At 33.3% G+C, this 23,112-nt stretch overlaps 1 protein-coding gene across 2 annotated transcripts in view; it reads left to right on the top strand.

Annotated features, from left to right (window-relative positions):
* The window catches only part of LOC129220451 (tRNA (uracil-5-)-methyltransferase homolog B-like), a 48,859-nt gene extending 26,116 nt beyond the window's left edge, over positions 1-22,743 (top strand). Inside the window, exons 7-13 of one of the 2 annotated variants that reach the window (XM_054854870.1) lie at positions 510-656; positions 8,661-8,752; positions 11,109-11,323; positions 13,845-13,946; positions 17,391-17,507; positions 18,920-19,016; positions 22,503-22,743. In XM_054854870.1, the coding sequence (XP_054710845.1) occupies positions 510-656; positions 8,661-8,752; positions 11,109-11,323; positions 13,845-13,946; positions 17,391-17,507; positions 18,920-19,016; positions 22,503-22,635 (903 nt within the window). In that variant the 3' untranslated portion in view covers positions 22,636-22,743. The remainder of the gene's footprint in view (positions 1-509; positions 657-8,660; positions 8,753-11,108; positions 11,324-13,844; positions 13,947-17,390; positions 17,508-18,919; positions 19,017-22,502) is intronic. The other variant, XM_054854872.1, reaches the window with a different exon arrangement.
* The last annotated feature ends 369 nt before the right edge of the window (positions 22,744-23,112 follow it).

The following is a 23,112-nucleotide window of genomic DNA, read 5'->3' as shown; positions in this document are numbered from 1 at the left end:
GCTTTCCAATTTCAAAATAAATGTAACTTAATCACCTATAGAAAAATTTTGGTTTGCCTAATTTAGCCATGGTCAGTGTGAAATTGACAGTATTATCCGCGGAACAATAGGTGAGGAATGGTTTGGGCCATGGCTTTCCTGCGAAAAAGGGATTGCTTATTAAAAAATTGGTAAGGAACTAGGCCAACGTAGCTAGGACAAGTGCTATGAAAAGCTGAAAATTTTATAAATTTTTGGATCTCTGTTGGCAATTCTCCAGTGTTTAATGATTGTTACAGGCGTTTGAAAATACGTTAACGACATTGGGCTTCAGTTGGGGCCATTTAAAAGGTTTGCTACAACCCGGGGATCATTATATCCTCGGTTCGCTATAGCGGGGTTTGACTGTATTGATGTTTGATGCCTCTAGTTTTTCAACAAACAGCACAATTCTGCATTAGTTAATGTTCTATGTATGTAGGTCAATAAATGATTCTTAATGATTTCAATGATTTCTTTTCAAATTTCAGGATGTTCAAAATTTTATTCAAAAATCACCTTTTCCAGCTTTTTCATCGCAATCAGGATACGGCTTTTGGAAGAGTATTGTTGTTCGTTCTAATGAGCAAGGTGATTTAATGGGTATTGTGATAGTGCACCCTCAACATGTTCAAAAAGTAAGATGATTGCCTTGCAGTTTATCTGCTTGTTTCAAACTATTCCTCCATGTAAAATAATAGCTTCAGTTCAACCTCATTTACCCACACTAACTGGCACCAAAAACGATCCGGATAAAGGGTAATAAGGTTAATATTTAAAATAAGCAAAACACATTCTTAAACTAGTATGTTGCGGTAAAGTAAGACAAAACAACGTTAGAAGAAGCACAAATTTGTAAATTACAGCAGACACGTGTTTCGGCGTTACAGGGAACGCCTTTTTCAATGCAAAAAATAATGAACTTATGGATGAAAAGACATCCGACAAAAGCTTTTGTCGCTGGCTTTTGTCGGATGTCTTTTCATCCATAAGCTCATTATTTTTTGCATTGAAAAAGGCGTTCCCTGTAACGCCGAAACACGTGTCTGCTGTAATTTACAAATTTGTGCTTCTTCTAACGTTGTTTTGTCTTACTTTACTGTTCAGCACAAAGGTATTTATTTATCTTAGTATGTTGTGGCCATCACAAAACTTTCTTCTATATTTTTCTTTTTTTTTCTGATCCCTCCCCATGCTTGATGAGGAAGCAATATTCCCAACAAAAACAAAATTACACATGCAAAAACTTCAGGACCATCCCAATGTCTGAATTATTGCAAAAGCAAAGCAAAGAGCGAAAATTGAAAGTTATTTTAAAAGCCTCGCTTGAATTAATTACAAATATTTTATTTGTTAACAAACATAAGATGGCAACAGTTAAAAATTTTCTATCATTGATATAATATTTCCGATCATTTCCATACAATTAAAATCACGAGAAATACGGAGACGACAATCTATTACAATTTATCTTTCTTATTGTTGCATTAATAAAGCTATTTTTATTTGCAAAAAAAAAAAAAAAAATCAACACCTCTTGGAGTGATTGGCATCAAAATTGAGCCAAAGCCTGTTTGCACATGGATTCACATATATTCCAAATTTCAACCAGAACGTAGCATTACTTCTTGAGATAGGGCACTCACAATGGAAAAAAAAGAACGGGCGATTGCACTACCCCCTTTTTAGCTGTTGACACCAAAATAAAATCAGCTCTTATACCCACTAAGGGCTACTTGCCAATAAATTTTTCTTCATTCCGTTCATTATTTCTTGAGATACAGCAGTCACAATTGACGACAAAAAACATTCTATAGCTCAACCCCCATTTGAGTTATTGACACCAAAGGTGAATCAGCACCTGTTCCTGTTAATGGCAACATATGGACCAAATTTTGTTTGATTCCGCCAGTTACTTCCTGAGGAATAGCAAGCACACGTAACTCAAAAAACGTCCCATTGCTCCACCCCCCTTGGAGGAATTCACGCCAAAAGCCAATGGGCACAAGTTCACATAGCGGCACATATGTGTACCAAATTTCGTTCGATTTCATGCGGTAGTTTTTGCTGTAGAGCGGCCACACAAAAACTGGTCACACACAGACGCAACACACACACACACACACACACACACACACAGACAGACATTTTCCAACTAGTATGTTGTGGCCATCACGAAACTTTCTTCTATATATTTCTTTTTTTTTTTCTGATCCCTCCCCATGCTTGACGAGGAAGCAATATTCCCAACAAAAACAAAATTACACATGCAAAAACTTGACTACCATCCCAATGTCTGAATTATTGCAAAAGCAAAGCAAAGAGCGAAATTTGAAAGTTATTTTAAAAGCCTTGCTTGAATTAATTACAAATATTTTATTTGTAACAAACATAAGATGGCAACAGTTAAAAATTTTCTATCATTGATATAATATTTCCGATCATTTCCATACAATTAAAATCAGGAGAAATACGCAGACGACAATCTATTACGATTTATCTTTCTTATTGTTGCATTAATAAAGCTATTTTTATTCAAAAAAAAAAAAAAAAATCAACACCTCTTGGAGCGATTGGCGTCAAAATTGAACCAAAGCCTGTTTACATATGGATTCACATATATTCCAAATTTCAACCAGAACGTAGCAGGGTTTAAGCTGAGTTTAAAACTTCTTTAGCAAAAGAGCTAAAGTTAGAAAAAAAAAGTTTAGCAAAATGCTAAAACATCGACATTTAATGAAGCCCAAAAATTCATTTATTAGGAGGTCAGATTGCAAATAAAGACTCAATACTGGCTGTTGAACTTAATACGTAGTAATTGAAACATTTTCTGAACAAAGAATTGTAATATGATTAAGTTGAGTATCGCTGTTCTTGTTTAATAATTTCTCGGATCATGCTTCATGCATAGTTTTGCTTTTTTTAATTCTTTATTTCTGTACTTTTTTATTTGAGCAAAAAAGTGAAAACGCCTTGTTTTATTTTCGCAATTTAAATAGGTTTTTCGCATTTTGCGAAAAATGGGACCGTAGCGGAAACCCTGGAACATAGCATTACTTCTTGAGATAGGGCACTCACAATGGAAAAAAAGAACGGGCGATTGCGCTACCCCCTTTTTAGCTGTTGACACCAAAATAAAATCAGCTCTTATACCCACTAAGGACTACTTGCCGATAAATTTTTCTTTCATTCCGTTCATTATTTCTTGAGATACAGCAGTCACAATTGACGACAAAAAACGTTCTATAGCTCAACCCCCGTTTGAGTTATTGACACCAAAATTGAATCAGCACCTGTTCCTGTTAATGGCAACATATGGACCAAATTTTGTCTGATTCCGCCAGTTACTTCCTGAGGAATAGCAAGCACGCGTAACTCAAAAAACGTCCCATTGCTCCACCCCCCTTGGAGGAATTCGCGCCAAAAACCAATGGGCACAAGTTCACATAGGGGCACATATGTGTACCAAATTTCGTTCGATTTCATGCGGTAGTTTTTGCTGTAGAGCGGCCACAAAAAACTGGTCACACACAGACTTGACTCACACACACACATACATACACACACACAGACAGACAGACATTTTCCAAAAATAGACGAAATGGACTCAGCACAGCTCAAAACGTTCGAATCCGTCAAAATTCGAAATTCGAAAATTTGCACGAATCCAATACTTTCTTCTATGTATTAGATATAGAAGAAAGTAAAAATAGTCGAACTGGACTCAGCACACCTCAAAACGTTCAAATCCGTCAAAATCTGAAATTCGAAAATTTGCACGAATCCAATACTTTCTTCTATATATTAGACATAGAAGAAAGTAAAAAGCAGACATGCCTTTTATTACTGTGAAAAACAATGCTTTAAAACAAAATTATATAGAATTGCTTCGCGCAATTGCTTTGTCATTTATATTGTTCAATCAAACTCTTGATCATTTACAGTTCAGCTACAGTGATGTCAAACTCACGCTGCAAGTACGCCATGATAATTAGATTGCTATAATTTACTGTGAAACCAATGCCGGAGTTGTACATTTAATCAAAATAAAAGCAAATGTTTAACACACTTGTAGTTTAGCTATCACATTCCTTTTATTGCAGTAAAAGACACTGTTTTGTAGAAAAATTACATTGGATGTTTTCACACAATCTTCATATTATTTGGTCAAACACTTGGTCATTTACAGTTCAGCTGCAACATTTGTCAGATTGATACGTCAAGTACTCCATGATAGTTAAATGGCTGTAATTTAGTGCCCAATATACATTTAAACAAAATAAAATGGGAATGTTTAGCAGGCTTATAGTTTGACTACCTTAACTTAAGGTTATTATTTGCATGAATTTAAAACATTTTAAAACTCTAGAAATTTGATCCAAATAAACCAAAGATCTGGATAAATGGGAGATATAATAGCCAATAAGTGAGGTTCTACCCATGTGCGGATTTGTGGGGGGGGGGGGGATACCCCCTCGTCCCCCCAGTCTTGGGAAGACTGGGAGGGGGAACTGTCCTGTCTTCCCAAGGGTTTCCAAACCTGATCCCGAATCCCCTGGGATCCCGCATGATTTCCCACAGGATTGAACCGGCGGCATTGAGAGCAAATGTTCACAGGATTTCCAATCCTGCAATTTTTTTTCCCATGCAAACGTTTTCCAACTTTTGTCACTCATAAAACGAATATTTTAAGAAGCATCATCTGAAATTTGAATCACCTTCCTCAGACATCTTTGTGTCTTGTATGATGAACGGTGGGTTTACAATTTAAAAACACAATAAAAATCGAAGTTTTTTCTTTTTTTTTTGAGATTTGAATTGGTATTTTTATTCGAGGTCTCAGTTTTCATAATTTCAGCAACTGAAAAAAAGCCTAAAAGTTACAAACATTTTCAAAAACCATCACGAAGATTTAAAATTCCAAAAATTACGCTTTTAAAAAATATAAAAAGTGTATTACAGATTACAAAACTCGCAGGAGTAGACATAATACAATGTTGTAGCACTTCTGTAAGTTTAAGGAATGCACTAAAAGCCTTAAATAAAGTGCACAATATTTTTCTCCAAAGAAATAAAAGTAATGAAAAGCCTGACATTTTTTATACATTCGGCTCCACTCTAAAAGAGGTGACAGAAACTTGGGTGAAACACTGGATGAGATGACTCGCATGACAGTGTAGTAAGTTAAACTGCTCAAGTTTTTAAATTTCTCTTGAAAGTGAGAGGTAAAATAAGCGAAGTTATCCAAAATTTTTTAGAGATTGCGACTCAATGTAACCAACCAGAATTCACCACTTGAAGCAATGAATCAAAAGCACTGATACAATGACCAACAATTATGAAAGAGAAGGGTATTCTCAATGCAAGTTAAATTGGATACAGCAAAACACCTATCCAATAGGCATTGATTTTGTCCGTTTGCAGTTCTTGAGCAAAAACCCAGCATAATAAATCAAAAATCTATTTCAGTAAATGGATATCTTTTGCTAAATGTCCACAATAATTTAATTTCAGTAAAACCGATGGCTGTGGAGCAACAGCAAGTGCTTTCATCAAACACATCATTTTTTGAGCGAAAATTCTTTCCCATTCCATACAACGTTTCTTAAGAGCATTGGAAATTTTTAGGGCACACTTTTGCGTACTAAACAATAATTGATAATTGGGATTGACTTTGCAGTGCAAAACAATTGATGTACGGGATTCGAGAAAAACACCAAATGGCTCCTTACAATCCCGAAATCCCATGTGACTGAATTCGGCATGGGATTGGAAACCCTAGATTTAATACATATTGACAACCCACCTTCCAAAATCTTAAAAGAAAAAATTGTGATTTTTTTTCTTTTTTGAATAGTTCAGAAGTGAAAATAAAGAGAATAGTGACTGTCCTTTTCTAATTGAAGTGGGGGGGGGGGGGGACTGTACACTGGAATTACAAGCAGTAAAGCTGTCACTGGGTTGCTGAAAATGTGTTGAAAACGACTACTTTGAACTGAAAACCATTAGGGCAAGTATATAAGTGATAATATCGGCTGTATGAGCTATGTATACAGCTGCAATACTTAAAATAATCGACCTATATTTTTACAAATTAGAAACTAAAACAAAGATTTAAAAAAAAAAGGATTTTACCTATAAACTAAAGAATCTATAGCTTAGGGCACCCGCTTTGTCGATGGCCCCTTACTCCCGAAAATTTCATGATTTGTTCCTTAAAAAAAAGTACTTGAAAAAATAAATTTCATTTTAAAGTGCTTGAAAACCTTGAAATTTGGAAAAGTGTGAACACAAACCATTAATTTTAAAATTTATAACAAATAAGATGGAATAGGGGGAGAAATTTTAATTTTATTGTTAAATTTCCAGTGGCAGATTACAAATACAGATATAAACATAACAACAGCACAGGAATAGAAAATAGTAAAAATAGAATTGGTACTTTTTCATAAAATGAAGTAGTTGGCTCATTTTTGATATTTGTGACCGTTTTCATTTTAGTTTTTGCTTCTATGTTTCGTGGAAGTTACTACTTATTTGGCAATACTATACATTATTTTGTTTTTTTGATGGGCCTTTAAACTAGATTAAACGTTCCTTTAAAACTAAGAAAAGCCAGTCAATTAATCTAAACTAAACAAGTAAAAATTAAAATAATACACCAAATAAAAAATAAGCCGTTAAATATCATGGAACGTTCTATTATAAGAACCTGCTTACCAGTTTAAATATTTAAGCTCTATTAAAATGTAAAATATTGCACGAAAAATATTACTAAGTTATTAAAATGGAATAATTGCTCCATTAAAATGTAAGACTAAAATAGAAGGAGCAAGCAGGTTAAACAATTATCTGTTTTTACCAATTTAGAAAGGAAACAAGTCTCCAAGCATGTTTAAAATGACAAAGCCTGTAAATTGATTTTGGCTTTCTCTGCGCAATATCTCCGTTACTGATCCTGCATTGAGTGTTGGGCAATGACTCAATTCTGTTTTTTCATCAATGTTTCATAATTTATTAATAGGGCTTTAAAGAAACTCTTTTTTGTTATGGATGTTTAAATAGACAATCATGGGTAATAGCAACCCAACAGGGCAGCAACTGCTTTGTAGGCTGTAACAGAATTTCCAAAACACCACAAATTCTATTTTTATTTACTCCCTAAACATTTTTGTGTTAAAATTTTTTATTAAACTTTTTACAGAGTGAAACTTACCAGGAGGGCTCTGAACTTAAATTTTAGGGAGAGCAGAAATTTTAATTTTGCCGAATGATAAAATATGGGCATGCACACATAAGTACATCTAGGGAAAGGGACTTTCGGGTATTTAAAAAATTGCAGAATTGTAATTGTGTCCTCAAGTTTGCTGAATCAAGAAATTGTTTGACATATCCCAGTGACCTCCTGTGAACTCCCATCAGAGTGCTCCTGACTATCACTTGTATAGAAACTGTATCTTCACATTTGCATAAAATTGGCAAGCGGCCAATTAAGACGGTTCTATCTAGTTAGGGGGGGGGGGAGACGAAAAATTTTGATGTGCATGTTTAGTTTATTTCAGTGTTACTCTGCTTAATTTAGAAGGTTTCACACCTGTAACTGAAAACTGGCACTTCTGAAAACTAGTAGATGCGTTTATTTCCACCTGTAAACCGGATGTTTGTTTTTCCATATGAATGGTGGCCAGACTGTAGCTCCTTTTTTTTTGCCTAGAAATCTACATTTCCATTTCCATGCAGGCTGGCGCACATTACATGGCAACTTTTATTTCATTTTTAGTTCAATTTTTTAATAATTGGCAATATCAACATGCATAGATGCATTGGGAGGCTCAAATTTGGTTAGCTATCAACTTTTGAATTAGAGAAGAAAATAATCCTTGAAGAACTTTTAAGGTGTCATTAAACTTTTGATGAAGCATATGGAAAGAAAAATGACTTGATTTTCTAGCGCATGAGCTCTAGAAACACTCGGTACAACATCGGATAAAGATACTTACTTAACATGGTGTCAAAAAACAAAAGAAAAAAGAAAAAATGGTTATGCCATGAATTCAAATTATGTATTTTGCAATCGCGAATTCCGATAAGACTCTACTCGTTAGGTTTCTTGTTTCTACAGATGGCTCCTATCATATTCATAACTGCAAAAAACATAATTTCAAGAAATCAAAATTCAAACCAATGCCGGTGGTTGGATACTGTTTTTGTCTGGAAAGGATTGTAAAGTTGAGAGGGTCGGATATAAACAAAGTCAATTTCGGGGAACATGGATGTCACCTCCAAGGAAGAGAGGTATGCTAGCAGAGGCCCGTGGATCAGAAGATTTTGTGTTATAAACATGGAAAAATAAAATGAAAGGAACATCAACTAAGGTCAAGCGAAAACAATTAACATTAATGTTTGCTCAAAAAAGTTCCCGCATTTAATTATGCTAACTTAATGTCATTAGCAGTTCACTAAGCAGGCAGTCATGAAAATCACAACATTCAAGAATTATGAAAGTTAGGATATTCAAATGTATTTACTGTAAGTGCCAAAAATTTTGACATTTGCTTTATATTTCTGTGATATAATTATGAACCATCATGATAATTTTAATGTATTTTTTCTTTCTTTTTTTTTATTTTTAATTTTTGTAGGAAGAAATCCAAGAGCAAAAGGAAAAACTACAAGAACATTTCAAGTCAATAACCAAAGCTTATAAATTAAAATCTCTATACTTTCAAGAGTGGTAGGACATTTTTATTTTTCTTTTCGTTCTAAAGATTTGTGTTGGCATTAGTAATATGTATGTATTCATCAAAACATATTTCTACAATGTGAAATTTACGACAGGAATTTCTGTTTCTCCATTATGGAGTGTGAAATTGTGCAACTCGGGGTTCATTGCATTAATCCATGATTTGAATCGAGTAGTTTTTTCAAAAAATCTTTGCTTGAAATCCTTTATGTTGCATTTACTATTTCAGCTTCAATTAATGAAGTTGTACTCTGCCCATATATGTGTGTGTTCAAACCCCATGTGTGTGATTTCAACACGTTAGAACTAATTAGTTTTTCAGAATCAGGCAATATTGCTGTTATTCTTCTGAAATGAAGTAAAGAGAAATAAAAATTTCAGCTTTTATGCACTAATATGGCTGTGAAAAAATTATATTTTCAATAATAGATTGCTGAAAACAAACACAATAACGGGGAAAAAAAAGCTGAACTTTAATTTTGAAACAGAGTATTTAAAACAAAGCCATATCTTGTTACACACCACAAACTGTAACATACTTCTAAACCTTAACATGTATGAAATATCCTACTTTTAATAGTAAATGTGATTTTTAATCATGCATGTACAAACCTATTGTTAAAAAATAGTTACTGCCTTAGAAATAACTTTAAATATAATAATTTTTACATTGCTTAAAATATCATGTGTTTTATGAATGTAACCAAATATCTGAAATTCTTGAAGTGTGTTTAAAAACCGAAAAATTCTAATTTAAATGTAAAAAATCAGACTTTTTTTATCTAAAGAAAAACTAATGAATCCCAGCACAAGTTTCTTAAAATTTTATTATTAACGACCAGAGACTAACAAAAGTTGTAAAATCTTAAGAGCCAGGAAAAAATTATATACACACAGATAAATAATTTCTCAGTGTTTTTAGGGAAGATCAGTGTAATATAGCTTCTGAAAGATTCTATTTCCAGGGTTTGAAATAGGGTTCAATTTCTAGGGGGGGAATGTCCCCCTTTACTTCAGATTCCAGAGGGGGGGGATTTTTTGAATTTGGGGGAGAATTTTTAAAAGTACTGAAAATTTGCTTAGAATTTTTTAATAATTCATTTTTCTATTTATTCATTTTTAAATTATAATTTTTTTAGTGTAATATCAACCCCACCACACACACATTTTCAAGTAATTATTCAGTAATTTTGCAATTTTATTTTAATTTTTTCATTTTCAATAAAATATTTTACAACTAAGTAAAATACACATAAACTTGATTATTTTTTTAAATAGACCATGTTCTGGATCTAATTATCCAAATCTGGTTCGATCCCCATTGATAAGAATAATATTTCTACTGCACAAAGACTATTTTTCTGACGATCAAAAAGTTAAAGTGAAAAATTGCATATACCTATTGAAAATGGACCGTCGTTTCCAGCAGCTTTCGGATCGCATTTTGACCAGCAGATCGGAATCAATTGATGTTGACAGATCGGAATCAGTTGATGCGGCAGATTAGAATGCATTGATGTTGGCGGATCGGAATTCGTCGATGAACTTGAATTGTTTTGAATGGACGGACGCTTTATTAAAAATTTATCCATCTTTCCAAAATGAAAAATCCCGCACGAACCTTTGGATTGCGCGGGATTTACCGATTTTGTGCCCGTTTCACACAATCCAGCCCTCTATTTCAAACCCTGTATTTCTGAAAGAACTACCAACTAAGGTTTTTTTTTAGTCTCCCGAACAACCTAGTGCCTGGGACTTGTTGGACCCTGGTAATTAGTGAAGAAGCTGGGAATTACTATCTCTGAAAATGTTTGTTTTTTAAATTTAAAAAGAATGCAAATTCATTGTAAATTGGTTTTAATTCACCTTTAAAAGAAAAGGGTTGTCTACTTTTTCAGTTAAGGGTGGCATAAGTAATCTAAACTGAGTTTTTTAACCACGACATCTACCCTATAAAAAACTGCATTCCCCCAAATCTTTTTTTTCTAACTACGGCACTGCAGGTAATGACATTATGTTAAGAGTAGAATAGGGGTAGGTTAGTGCATGACGATTTTCTACTTTGGAAAAAGCAGAAAAATATACACATAAAGGTAATTGGAATTGCCTTTTGTTTTTATGTGCATTAATTTTCATAAAATTTAAATTCACAATTGTAAAAATGATAAAGTGTAGCTTTTTTTCAGTACTGTTGTTTGGGGAAAAAATACACACTTAAATAGTTTTTAAAATATTCGGGTAAAGTTAAAGTTTTTGAAAATGTGACTAGGAGTTGTAAAAAAGAGTTGTTTTCTTAAATGTCTCATTTTTCACAGATCATTTTATTTCATGATTAACTTTTCCATAGTCCTCATTCCAACTGTACCCATGAGCAAGCTCCTTTTGAATTGCTGTTTGGTGATACTTATATCATGGAAGAGTTGAATGGGTTAGATATGCAGATTTCTCCTGATTCCTTTTTACTGTCCAATACTAAAGCTGCCGAATCCATGTACAAAGCCTTATTGAAGTTGTGCAAAGTGAAAAAGTCAACAACATTTCTGGATATCTACAGCGGAATCGGTAACTTATCACCTTGTTTCATTATTTTAATTCTTCTAAATTTTTCAAAAGAAGTTTTTTTTTTAAAAATGTTTTCTTTGAACTCAATCTTGTGTTAATGCATTTATTGTTTAGTCATTTTTAGTAAAATGTTATCACAATTAATTTGAATAGTAGATAACGAGGAATATTATGTAGGTGAATTGAACAGCTTGAGTATATTGGTATTTGAAACTGATAAATTGTAGAATCTAAAACTAACATCTTAACAAATTGTAAGGTAAACACACCAGTGTTGGCCACTTCAAGGTTTATATTTGAAAAAAATAGGATTCCAGGTCTCCCAATGGATTGAATTTTGAATCCATTGGGGGATCTAGAATCCTATTTTTTCAAATATAAACCTTGAAGTGGCCACTACTAAAGCACTATCAAGCACTGGCCACTACTGGTGTGTTTATCTTAAATGTTAGCTTTGCAATTTGAGTTAAATTCAATAATACATCTTCAATGAGTTTTTGCATCATTACAGTCTAACCTTGATATCTCGAACCTCCTTATCTCAAAATCCTTGATTTCTCGAAAAAAAAAAAATCCTCTGCTTTTTTGTATAAAACTCCTATGTATTTTCCATAGTTATCTCGAAATTTATTTTTCGAAACCCTTGATACGTCGAAATTTTTGCACTGAAGCAATTTTCAATTGTTGTTTTTCTTTGGCAACTTTTGTAGTAAAACCAGTTCCAGGGACAATTGCTTAATGTTTTTCATCCCCTTTCTTTGAAATTTTTTAAATATAGAATTGGGGCAAGATAATAGGGGAGGGTTGGTATGAGGGAAGTGCTGTGTTTGCCCCAGTGTTTAGAATCTTTGTGCGTTTGTTGTGCACTTTGAGGAAAGGGGGTCGATTTTTCGTCCGTCAGTTTTCAAGCAAAAATGGAAAATTCGTTCCTCATTTTCATCATTTTTCTTTTTTAACTCCTACAAAATGACTGCTGTGAACTTTTTGAATGTGGGGTTACTGGTTGAAGATAAAATTAGAATTTTTAAATTTTTAAATGAAAAAACCAAGTTGAAACTGTTGTTCATTCCAAATTCTGATCATGTGCATTTTTGACAATTATAAAATTTCAAATCTAGTAAAATATTGAAGACTACTTTATTGATTGTAATTCAAAGTGGTCCCATAATACATATATAAATGTATATAGGGTACGTGTGTGTAATTGTGAGAGTTACTAGTGTAATTATTTTAAAACCTTGACAACTCAAAAACTCGATATCTCAAATTTTTTCCCCGTCCCGAGAGATTTGAGATTTCGAGGTTGTACTGTATTTGTTTACAAAGATAGTGAGCAAGTTTACTAATCAAATTGAAATTACGCTTATTTAATTCTGAAATGATACTAATTATGTATAAAAATCTAATGACAGTTGCTGCCGTCAGTAAAGTTTAGGTTTTTGTAAAATAGAAAGTAGGAAACTTATTTCACATTCTGGCCATGTGAGTGCAGTACTATGCCTTCTAGATTTTTTAAAGCCAGGTATAATAACAACTAGCAGCACAAAAGTAACTGCAATGGCTCAAAGTTACCATGAGTAGCTATCTATTATTTTCTTACAATCTGCATTTGTCAATATTTCTTGAAAAATGTTTTCTTGCAAAAAAAAAAAAAAAAAAAGTTATACAGTCGAACCTCCGTATATCGAACTTCCACATACCGAAATTTTCTATACATCGAAATCCCAGCAAAATTCCATGTTCATTACATAGAAAAATTGTTTCTATATATCAAAAAAAATCTCTATATATCGATTATTTTTTCAGACATTTGTAGATTTTTTTCTACATTAGACTGTTTGTCTCATGAAAAATGAAGGTTAGGGGAGAAAATTATGTTCACTTATAGTTGTTATGAAACTCATAAGGAATCTGGGGTTGAGGGGTGTGTAGATAGATCATTGTTCCGTTCTCGAGTTCTTAAATTACCTCAAGTTTATTTTAAATCTTAGTTGTAACCAGTAACACTGTCAAATCAGTTTCAAGTTATCCCTTTTGTCTGTTGATTATCTTTCCTAGTCTTTTTAACTTCAGTGAAAATCATTCAAGTTAAATAGATTGATTTTTTACTTTTCTCTCGATTACATTGTCAAAACCGAAATCCCCTAATATTGCGGATTAAGTAGAATTGCCGAAGAATGAAGATGTATGAAGGTGCAAAAATTTAATTTCTGTTAATTTTTCAACTATTAACTTTAATTTCACGCGATGCTCGTTTAAATTAGAAATTGGGTTCCATGCACGAAAATTGGCTTTTATTTTAATGTTTTAGAAGATTTTTATGATAAACTAAGATTGTTTCTATATATCGAAATTTCTACATATGGAATTTTTTTCCAGCAATTTGCTACTTCGATATATGGAGGTCCGACTGTATTACTTTATAGTCGTTAAACAAGATTTTTACTTTTGCCTTGCCTAGAATGCAGTTGAACACTGTTTCAAATCTGTGTATAAGATTAAAATATATTCTTCATTTTAGGCCCTCTGAGTATGACATTTTCTCCCTATGTGAAAGAATGTATTGGAGTGGAACCTTGCTTTCAAGCAAATCAGGATGCCATTGTGAACGCTCATTTGAATGGTAAGGGCATACCTAAATATTTTGTGCGTTGTATTCGTATTTGATTTTGAGTTATTGATGATTGTTTATACTTCTTTTATTATACTGGATGAACGTAAGATTAATATGTTGGTGATTAATGAGTTATTGTAAATTGAAGGAAAAAAGTAGTGAGGTATGCTATTCACACACATAGTTCCTATGTAGGTAAATACAAATAAATGGGACTACCAGCAATAGGCTCTGAACTTAGCAAGGTGGGTCCTAATCAATTTATTAGTCCTCAATGAAGATCAATGACTCTCTTAAAGATATCCACCCCTTGCTCATTATCACTTCTTCCAGCAAATTATTCCAAGTGCCCACAACCCTACTAAAAAAGTAATTTTTCCTAATTTCCAGGTTAACCTGATATTTGAATAGCTTAAAACAATGACCCTTTATTCTGCTTTCCATGCAGAAATTTAACTCATTAACATCTTTTTTTAATTTGATTAATTTAAACAATTAAATCAAGTCCTGTTTGCTCCAGGCAATACATATTAAGACCTTTTTGTTGCCTTTTAGATATATGCCACGATAATCAGCTGTTAAATAAGAGAATTTCACCAAATGTTTTTCCTTATTTTTGTAGGTAAAGTCTTTTATATTTTTGCTAAAAAATGTTAATTTAAAGTAAAAACTATTTCCTTAATATAGCACTTTCAGTGTTAACTTTTCATAATTTTTTTTTTTGCAAAGTAGTAAATTAATTGTTGTAAGGATTAATTTTATTCAGGTTTAATCCTCCCTCTCCCTCTCAGAAGCTCAGGGCCGATCCTAGCAGGTGTGCACCGCACAAGGATGGCCAAAGCAAGGGGCGGCCGCATGCCGCATCATATAGTTCTTTTAATCAAGCGAAATTCCCCAAGAATTACTCACAAAATAACTTATAATAAGTCAAAAAAATGTGCTGAACTTTAAAAGTTCAATCGTCAAAATAAGTTCCGATTTCCCGACAGCATAGTTTAAGAAAAATAGAATGTTAGGGCACATTGTGTTAGTCTATTGTCCATTAATATCTACTCTTTTCACCAATGCTTCAAAATTTGTGACAGAATGGGTAATCAGGCATGGATACAGCGAAGGGTCAATGAAAAAATGGCACCCACCTGAATCATGAAAATGTGACTTCTGAAAGGAGCACTGAGGGCAGCGACGAATGATTACCCCCAAGCTTTTATAGATCCTGAGCAATAAAAACATATTTTATAAAAAAAAAATATATATACTGATCAGATTCTTCTGCAGGCATTTCAAACAACAAATTCTGTGATTGACAATCGTGGATGCGTGAAGAGACAATGGAAAATTGCGACTCCCTTGAGAGCCAAACATAGATGAATAACAAATTAAAATTTAGTAAATTTCCCCCTTTGCAGCAATTATTTCTAATTAAAATCACAAATGAACTGTCCAGTTTCAGATCAGGTAGGAAGACAGGGCCCTTGCCCCAGGTAGCAAATTTAAGTGCGACTCCAAAATGAAGATCCAAAAGGATACCATGACATCCTTCACAAGACAAAAGAAGGCTTAAAATTGCGTATTTAGGACTTGAATTTCGGAAAATTTTGCTGGTTGAACCACCGATCTTAAGGACCCAGTAAAGTCTATCATTTGCCCTATCTACCTTAACTTAATTAAACATAGCCGAAAAATGATGGCTCCAAAATCCAAAATGTGTTTTCTAGGGACAGCCCTTCCTAATGTCATCAAAAATTGCTTAATGGCATTTTTAGAATTTCTTTTTCAAAATTTTTGCGGTAAAGAGCCCCATAATCCATTAACTAGCATTGCTACCAAAAATAGTCTAAATTCGCGTCTTTAGAGAGTCCCCTAAACCCACTCCCTCTCATTCAAAAACAAACTAAAAAACTCCAACAATTCTTTCTCCTAAAATCTCGAAAAAGTTCCTAAAATTGCGATTTTTTACTTCAATTTTGAAAATTTCTCCATGGACCTTGAATGTACACAACTCTTTTGTCCTTGCAACCAAGCGCAACCAAAGATTAATTAAAGCTATTTTTCATACGCCAATTTCGAAAATTTTCCATGGGTGATTCCCTACCCCCCTTTCCCCCCCCCCCTCCTCCATTCTTCCACTGTTGTCACTGAAGACAGACATTGAAATGCGTTTTTAAGACTAGTAAATTTTGGTATCCACTTTCTTTGGTATCCACTTTTTGGTATCCACAAAGATATAAATTGTACCTAAGGAGCTTCTTACGATAAAACTTTTCTCCCCTTTTATAAGTTCATCCTCCTTCTGTTTTTTTTTCTCTTTTAAATTAGAACTTGATTTAGAAATTTGAAGAAGGACTTATATGAGCATTAAATATTAGTCAAAATATGCAAATCGCTCTTGAGGGGCGGCACATTAGGTCTTTGCACGCGGGCGGCCGACACCTTAGGATCGGCCCTGCAGAAGAAGAAGTTTAAAGAGCGAAAGAATGCACCTAGATATTTCTACAGGCATTCATTAAATCCTTTGCATCAGTTCTGTGGTATTACTGACGTTTATTATTTTGCTCTTAATAATTGTTAGAAAACTAAAGGATTGAGGGTGCAATCAGGGCCGGATTTGGAAGTGTGGAGGCCCTGGGGCAACGAAGGAGTGGAGGCCCCTGATCAGGGTTCGAAAATATCGTCATTTTTTTCGAAAATATCCGATACTTTGATATATATCTGAATATTTTGATATATATGTATATATCCGATATTTTCGATCAGTACTTTAATAGTAAATACATCCTGAAGTTACTGGCTATTAATTTTTTTATATTATTATTATTATAATTTATAGGCTTAAAATTACTGTTTCTTATTTATATCTAAACATACATTTCATTTTAAAAGTGAAAGTTAGGATATTTTGTAAAGATTTTATTGTTTGGGCCCCTTTGTTGTGGAGGCCCCGGGGCAGTAGCCCTGCCTGCCCTCCCTTAAATCTGGCCCTGGGTGCAATAATGTCAGTCTTATAAAACTTCTGCATGTTACTTTTACGTAGAAATGTTCTTTTAACCTTCTACATCAAACAGGAGTATTTCATTAAAGTCAAGAATGCATAAATTCAGTACTTAAATGTTTTGCTTTTATAAAGTTATCTTTAAAATTGCGGAAAATGTGGTTTTATTGTTTTAGAATTTGTAAGTTATCACTTAAAACTATGCAGTAAAAAAATTACGGGTTAAATAATTAGAACATTTAGCCTTTAAAGAGTCATTGCAGTAATTTGAATTGATTTATTACATAAACCAGGAAAAGAAGAAAACAATGATAGTTTTTCTAAATTTGTTGCTTTTAAAACTAAATGTTGATGTAACTTATAATATATTTTTGATTTCAGTTTTACTTTTGCTACATGTTAAGAATGTTTATATGTATAAACATATAACTTCTTTTTTTTTTTAAATTTCTTTTGGACAGCAAAAAGTAATGTTGATTTTATTCGGGCTCAACCGGAAGTCGTTTTGAGTGATATCCTGAAAGAAAATTTTTTTGAAGACTTAGTTGCTGTATTAAATCCATCCAAAGTGGGGATAAGTAAGTATATTAGACTTATATAATTTTTAATATACATTTCCCCCTTGAAACTGCTGGTCAGTTGATTTTATTTTCTGGATTACTAGTTTCATTGTCTAGTTTAAACCTTAATATCTGATTATTTATAACTCCTAGCTTTTTTAACTACACAGTTTAAGCAGCACTTATGCAGTACTAAGCAGTTCATTGCAGCATCCAGAAACTCCAGTTTCACCTTTGTTAGAAATTAGTTCATCAGTACAGATTTTACGTAATCGAGCTGCCGGGAGAAAACGTCTCAGAGTATTGAAAACAACTCCAGTGTAATAGTAGTTGCAGCTAAAATATCTGAAGTTAACTGCATTAACAAAACTATTTTTGGTTTGCCACTTGTTAATTCTGATCTTGAAAGGGTTTTTCAATAAATAAAGCTATGACCAATGTAACCATTCTATCATTTTAATTATTGAACAGTACAATTCAAAGTTATTGAAGATTGTTGAATATACCTAACACATGCAGTTGAAAATTCTCATAAAGCATACCAGAAATATATTAATTAAGCATTTAAAAAAATAAGAGAAACTTAAAAGAGATTATTAAATATTAAAATAATTAATGATTAAGAAAATATTTGAAAAGGAAGAAGCTAGAAAAAAGGGAAATGATCTTGATTTATTAATTAGTAAAAACATATGAAAAAGAGCAGCACATTAGCTTCCTTGTCTGTCCCAAATGATTGATTCTCATTTTTTTATTCAGGCGACCTGCTCATTGGTGAAGTCTATAAATGCAGTATGAAACAAAAAAATTACTTTGTTAATAATTTCAAGATTGTGTAACCAATGTACATAAGTATTCTTTATCAAATTTTAATTGATTTGTGTTGAAACTTAAAACAAAAAAAAAATCCTTCAACAATTTTGTACTGCGCACACTGCCGGATCAAGATTTCCATATAAATATGCATAGCAGCAAATGTGTAATAAGTAAAAACAAATGAAGAATAAGCCCTAGATCTAATTAAAGGGAAAACAAGACCGAAGAAGACTGGAGTAGCTCAAAACAATGTGGCAAATTTCCTGTCTTGTTCTGTGCACTCATTGGCAGTGGCGGATTACCATTTCGCAATTGCAAAACCCCCTGAGGGGGATTCAAAATTGCACCTGATAAATGTTTCGCAATTCTGTGATAGACAAAGGAGCCCCCAAATCTATACACCCCGCACTGTCCATGGGCCCATTTGTATCTTGCATTGCAATGCAATTTTTTTTTTTTAATGTTATTTAACTTTCTTGTGTGACAAAAATATGTTTTCAATTATTTATCATCTAAATATTAGTTTGTGATGCTTTTTTCATTGCTTGTTATGTTTTACATTTATTCTTATTTGTTACACTTAAGTATATTAGTTGTTCATGGTTGTTCTATAGGTAAGAACCTCATCACTGTTCTACGTGAATGTCGTCATTTGAAGAAAATTATTTATATAACCACCAAACCTTCATCTTCCATGGACAATTTTGTTGGGTATGTTGTATAATTCATGTGTTCAGTCCCCTCTTATTGCTTAATTAATTTCCTTGTTTTCCATTGGAAAGGTATGTCCATTGGAAAAGCCCATGCCGATATGTCTGTGCCTTTCTGTTGCTATAGTAACAAGACATGTCTCATTTTTCCAAGGGAAGCTTAACACCGTACGACTGCAAAACGTCGAAAAGACGAGTGGTGAAATGGCGCCAAAAACCCTCTCTTGCTAACCCTTGCAGAAAATGAACGAAGTCTGTTTCTATGGCAGTAGACGGCTCAGACTTTACAGCGGGAGCTTTTCTCGGTAAAGACGGACAGTAGCAATTAGAAGTTCGTGTTCGGGGTTACGAGGATTCCTTTTTTTCAATGTAAAAAAAAGAGCTAAAGAATGAAATGAGATCTCTTCAAAAGCCAGAAGGAGCCTTTGTTACATTTTTTCACCTGTAAGCTCTTTTTGTTGTTTTGGATTGCAACCAGTGGCAAGGCTTTAAAAAAATTCTGAGTGGGATTCAGTGAAATTTTTGGAGGGGTATGTGGTTGGTTTTAGTTCTTTTCTAGGATACAAAAAAGAAAATTTGAATTATAAAGCAAAGGGGGGGGGGGGGGGGGGGGAGGGGGGGCGGAATGTTTTCCTAAGTCCATCCCATGAATGTTTCACTGCTTGTAACCACAAAACACTTGTTTGCATTTGAAGGGTACTGGGGAAAACTCCCTTTGCTCAGTTTTTTCAAGGAAATGAAATAACGATATATCTAGTGGTTGCTGAAGCCTTCCTTTTTTTTCCTTAAAAAAAGTAAGCTATTTATAACATCAATATTATTGAAAACATAAATACTTACCTTTAATTTGAAGTAATATGCATATAATAAAGCAATTTTTAATCGCTCTTAGTCTTACTTGAACCAAAGAAAAAAAGGGTAAAAGTACATTTATTTACACAGTAGTATATTTTTATAAATTATTTTGTTTTTTAATTGGAATGTGGAAAATTGATAACATTGACACTTTTAAAAAAAAAAAGCGTATTAGAAAATTTATAAACATGGCAATGAATAATGAAATACTTCCTTAACAATCGAATAATTATCAAGAAAACGGTCATAAAAGTGTCTATTTTTTTTATTTAAGAAAGGTATATAAAAATAAGTGTACAAACAACATGTGCATTCAATTTTTCATTTTCGATATTTTTTTGGTTGAAATTTAAAAATTTAAAAATTTTTTATGAAAAGTCAACAAGCAAGCCCAAAGCAAGCATCGAAAAAAATGTAAGAAATACGTCTTTTAAACGTTAAAAGAGAACTTTATTAATCTTTTGTGTAATATAAGTAAAGATTAGTAAATTTTTCTTGTGTGGTAAATTTCAAAGCATGAGATACAGAGGCCAACGTCACAATCTGGACAGAAGTACCGAGTTTCCTTATTGCATCTCTGCAATTACATTTGAAATCTGTAATTAGATTTAAAATTGACTGGTGCTGTTATCTGGTGTATAAAAAGAAATAAAATGTATTGCGGACAAAAGAAAGGAATTGATCTTAATCATTTCCTCGCATTAATATTGCGCACCCCCAGCACGGCAGTATCATGCGCGCAAGAAATTGAGGTCAAAACCCCAGCCCGGCATTTTCGCAGGAGCGAGAGAGAAGGGGGTTAAGGTTAAACCGAGGTGTGAAGAGGAAGATCCTGAACTTGAATTTGTTTCTCTTTTAACTTGCAATTCCTTGTCTGAACTCTGAACAATGTGTTTCGTGTCCATTTCTAATTTCAATATTCGCTATAATAATAATACATTATTTTATCTTTTAAATACTCATACCACATCTCAAGAATTTTATGCCCCCTTGAGGAGCCAAATCAACCCTTTGGGTGATTTGGTTCTCCCAATTTGAGAACTCCTCCAACCTAGGGGCTCCCCTTGGTTAACTTTCCCCCCAGGTTGGGAACCACTGGTCTATCATCTTTTGTACAAAGCCTCGTAAGTCAGTGGAAATGTTTGTTGGAAAATAGGCAATACTGAGGAAAAAATCCCCATCATTCAAAGGATTCAAATGCATTTCTCACAAAATAAGCTTTGTTTTTTTGATTGATTGGCTGTCCCTGTACCCTTTAATTCTAATAAATTGCTTATTTATGCAATGTTTTACATCTTACTACTATTATATATTCGGAAGTTTGTCTGTATGGATGTATGTGGATGTTTGTTACTCTTTCACACCAAAACTACTGAATGGATTTTGATGAAACTTTACAATAATATAGTTGATGCATCAGAATAACACATAGGGTAGTTTTCACCCCGTTATGGGGGGAAAACCCTCTAGGAGGCGATAAAACCCAGTTTTTGTATAAATTCTTTAATATGAGGATGAAAAAATACTTGCACATATTAACATTATACGTCCATCGAAAGCTTTAATTTTTTTGCTGAAGATGGCACCTGTTCCGAATTTCTAAGCAGAATAAAAAACGAGTTATGAGCTTTTTAGTTCCATGTTCGAATGCTTTCCTCAACACAATATAGTATTTAGGGTATCATCTCAACTCCCTGCCCATAGCGACAATTGTTGTATTGTTGACTATTTTTGCTTTTCGTCTGACTGTTCAAGGCTTTTCTCAAGTGAAATTTTAAAATAAGATTTTTTGCACAAGATAGGCAAGTAATACATGGATTTGGCTGATTATTTTCTAGTCTTACACAACTTTGAGGCAATTAATGTTTTTTTCTTTTTTTTAAATTTATATGAAATGAGTAGTTTTTTGTACTATTGTCCTCATTTAAATGGGAACGTAAAAAAAAAAAAAAAAACCTGTTGTGCTTACTTTGATTTTAATGGTATTTTTACTCTGAACTTTTTTGGTATTTTAATCAGGACTGTTTACGTTGTTAAGAAACAGTTGATTTCCTTCACGTGGGGGGACATTATTAGAATCTGGATTTGTAGTGACTGTTGACCCTATTTTGGGACGATATCTCTGGTAAGAAGCTATACAATAATTTAGATAGCATGTGTAGCGCTGGACACCATTTGACGGGGAGGGGGATTATAAGGGAAATGGTTGACTTTATTTAAGAATAGTTGACTTCACTCAAATTGGGATTTTCGAGAATTACTCAAACTAACTTCTTTACAACTCCTGAACGTTTTCCTGATTTACGTTGTGTGATTTTTTCGGTGTCTTCTCAGTTTCCTCGACATTTCATTTACCCCCCCCCCCTAATTTTCAGTTTTCATCATATCTTTTGATATATTAAAGGGGGGGAGGCCATTTTAAATGTCAGCGAAACTGGGGAGAAACCATTTTTTGGTAACTATTTGACTGCTTCCTGTGTTGACCATTAACTTGAATTGATTGAAAAAAACTACATCAACATGAGCAAAGCCGCGGGTAAAAGCTAGTGTTATTATGTTTATGCTCTAAACTTTTACAATTTGTGTTCCAAAATATGCTTAGCTTAAGCACTAACTTGTACTTCTTTTGAAGGTTGTGCCAGCCATGCGGACCGCTTCGTCATTTGGGAAAAGCTTTTCTGCCCATCTTGGCTCTTCCAGTGGATCTCTTTCCTCACACTCAGCATTATGGCCTTGTTGTTATGTTTCAAAGACTTTCATATTGAAGGAGAGGAATGTATTTGAAAATGGCCTCTTCCCCTAAATTATGTCCTTTGTTATATTGTATATATTTATAAAAGATCTGTACACTGGTTTTTATTAAAGAATATTTAGTCATGATATACATGTATATATTTTCCTTTTTCCTGATCTACTTTATTTTAATTAACACTGGAAGGCCATGCACCCATTTGCTTACCCTCACCAAAGTTTGCAAAGAAGCTGGGAGGAATTGGATCAAAATGCGCCTTACAGTTAGAACAAAATAAAAATTCCGATCCCCCTTCCATAGAAATAAGAATTTGATTAAGGAGCTCATTATCTATACTAATAATATAAAGCTGTAGAGTTTGTTTGAACGGGATAATCTCAAGAACTACTGGTTCGAATTGAAAATTTCTTTTTGTCTTGAATAGTCCATTCATTGAGGAAGGCTATATCAGGGCTTCGCAACCCGTGTGCCGCAACAAGGAACCTGTTGC

The sequence above is a fragment of the Uloborus diversus genome, chromosome 4 (genome assembly GCF_026930045.1).
Source record: "Uloborus diversus isolate 005 chromosome 4, Udiv.v.3.1, whole genome shotgun sequence".
In the NCBI taxonomy this organism is placed as follows: domain Eukaryota; kingdom Metazoa; phylum Arthropoda; class Arachnida; order Araneae; family Uloboridae; genus Uloborus; species Uloborus diversus.
This window is presented reverse-complemented; position numbering and strand designations above follow the sequence as displayed.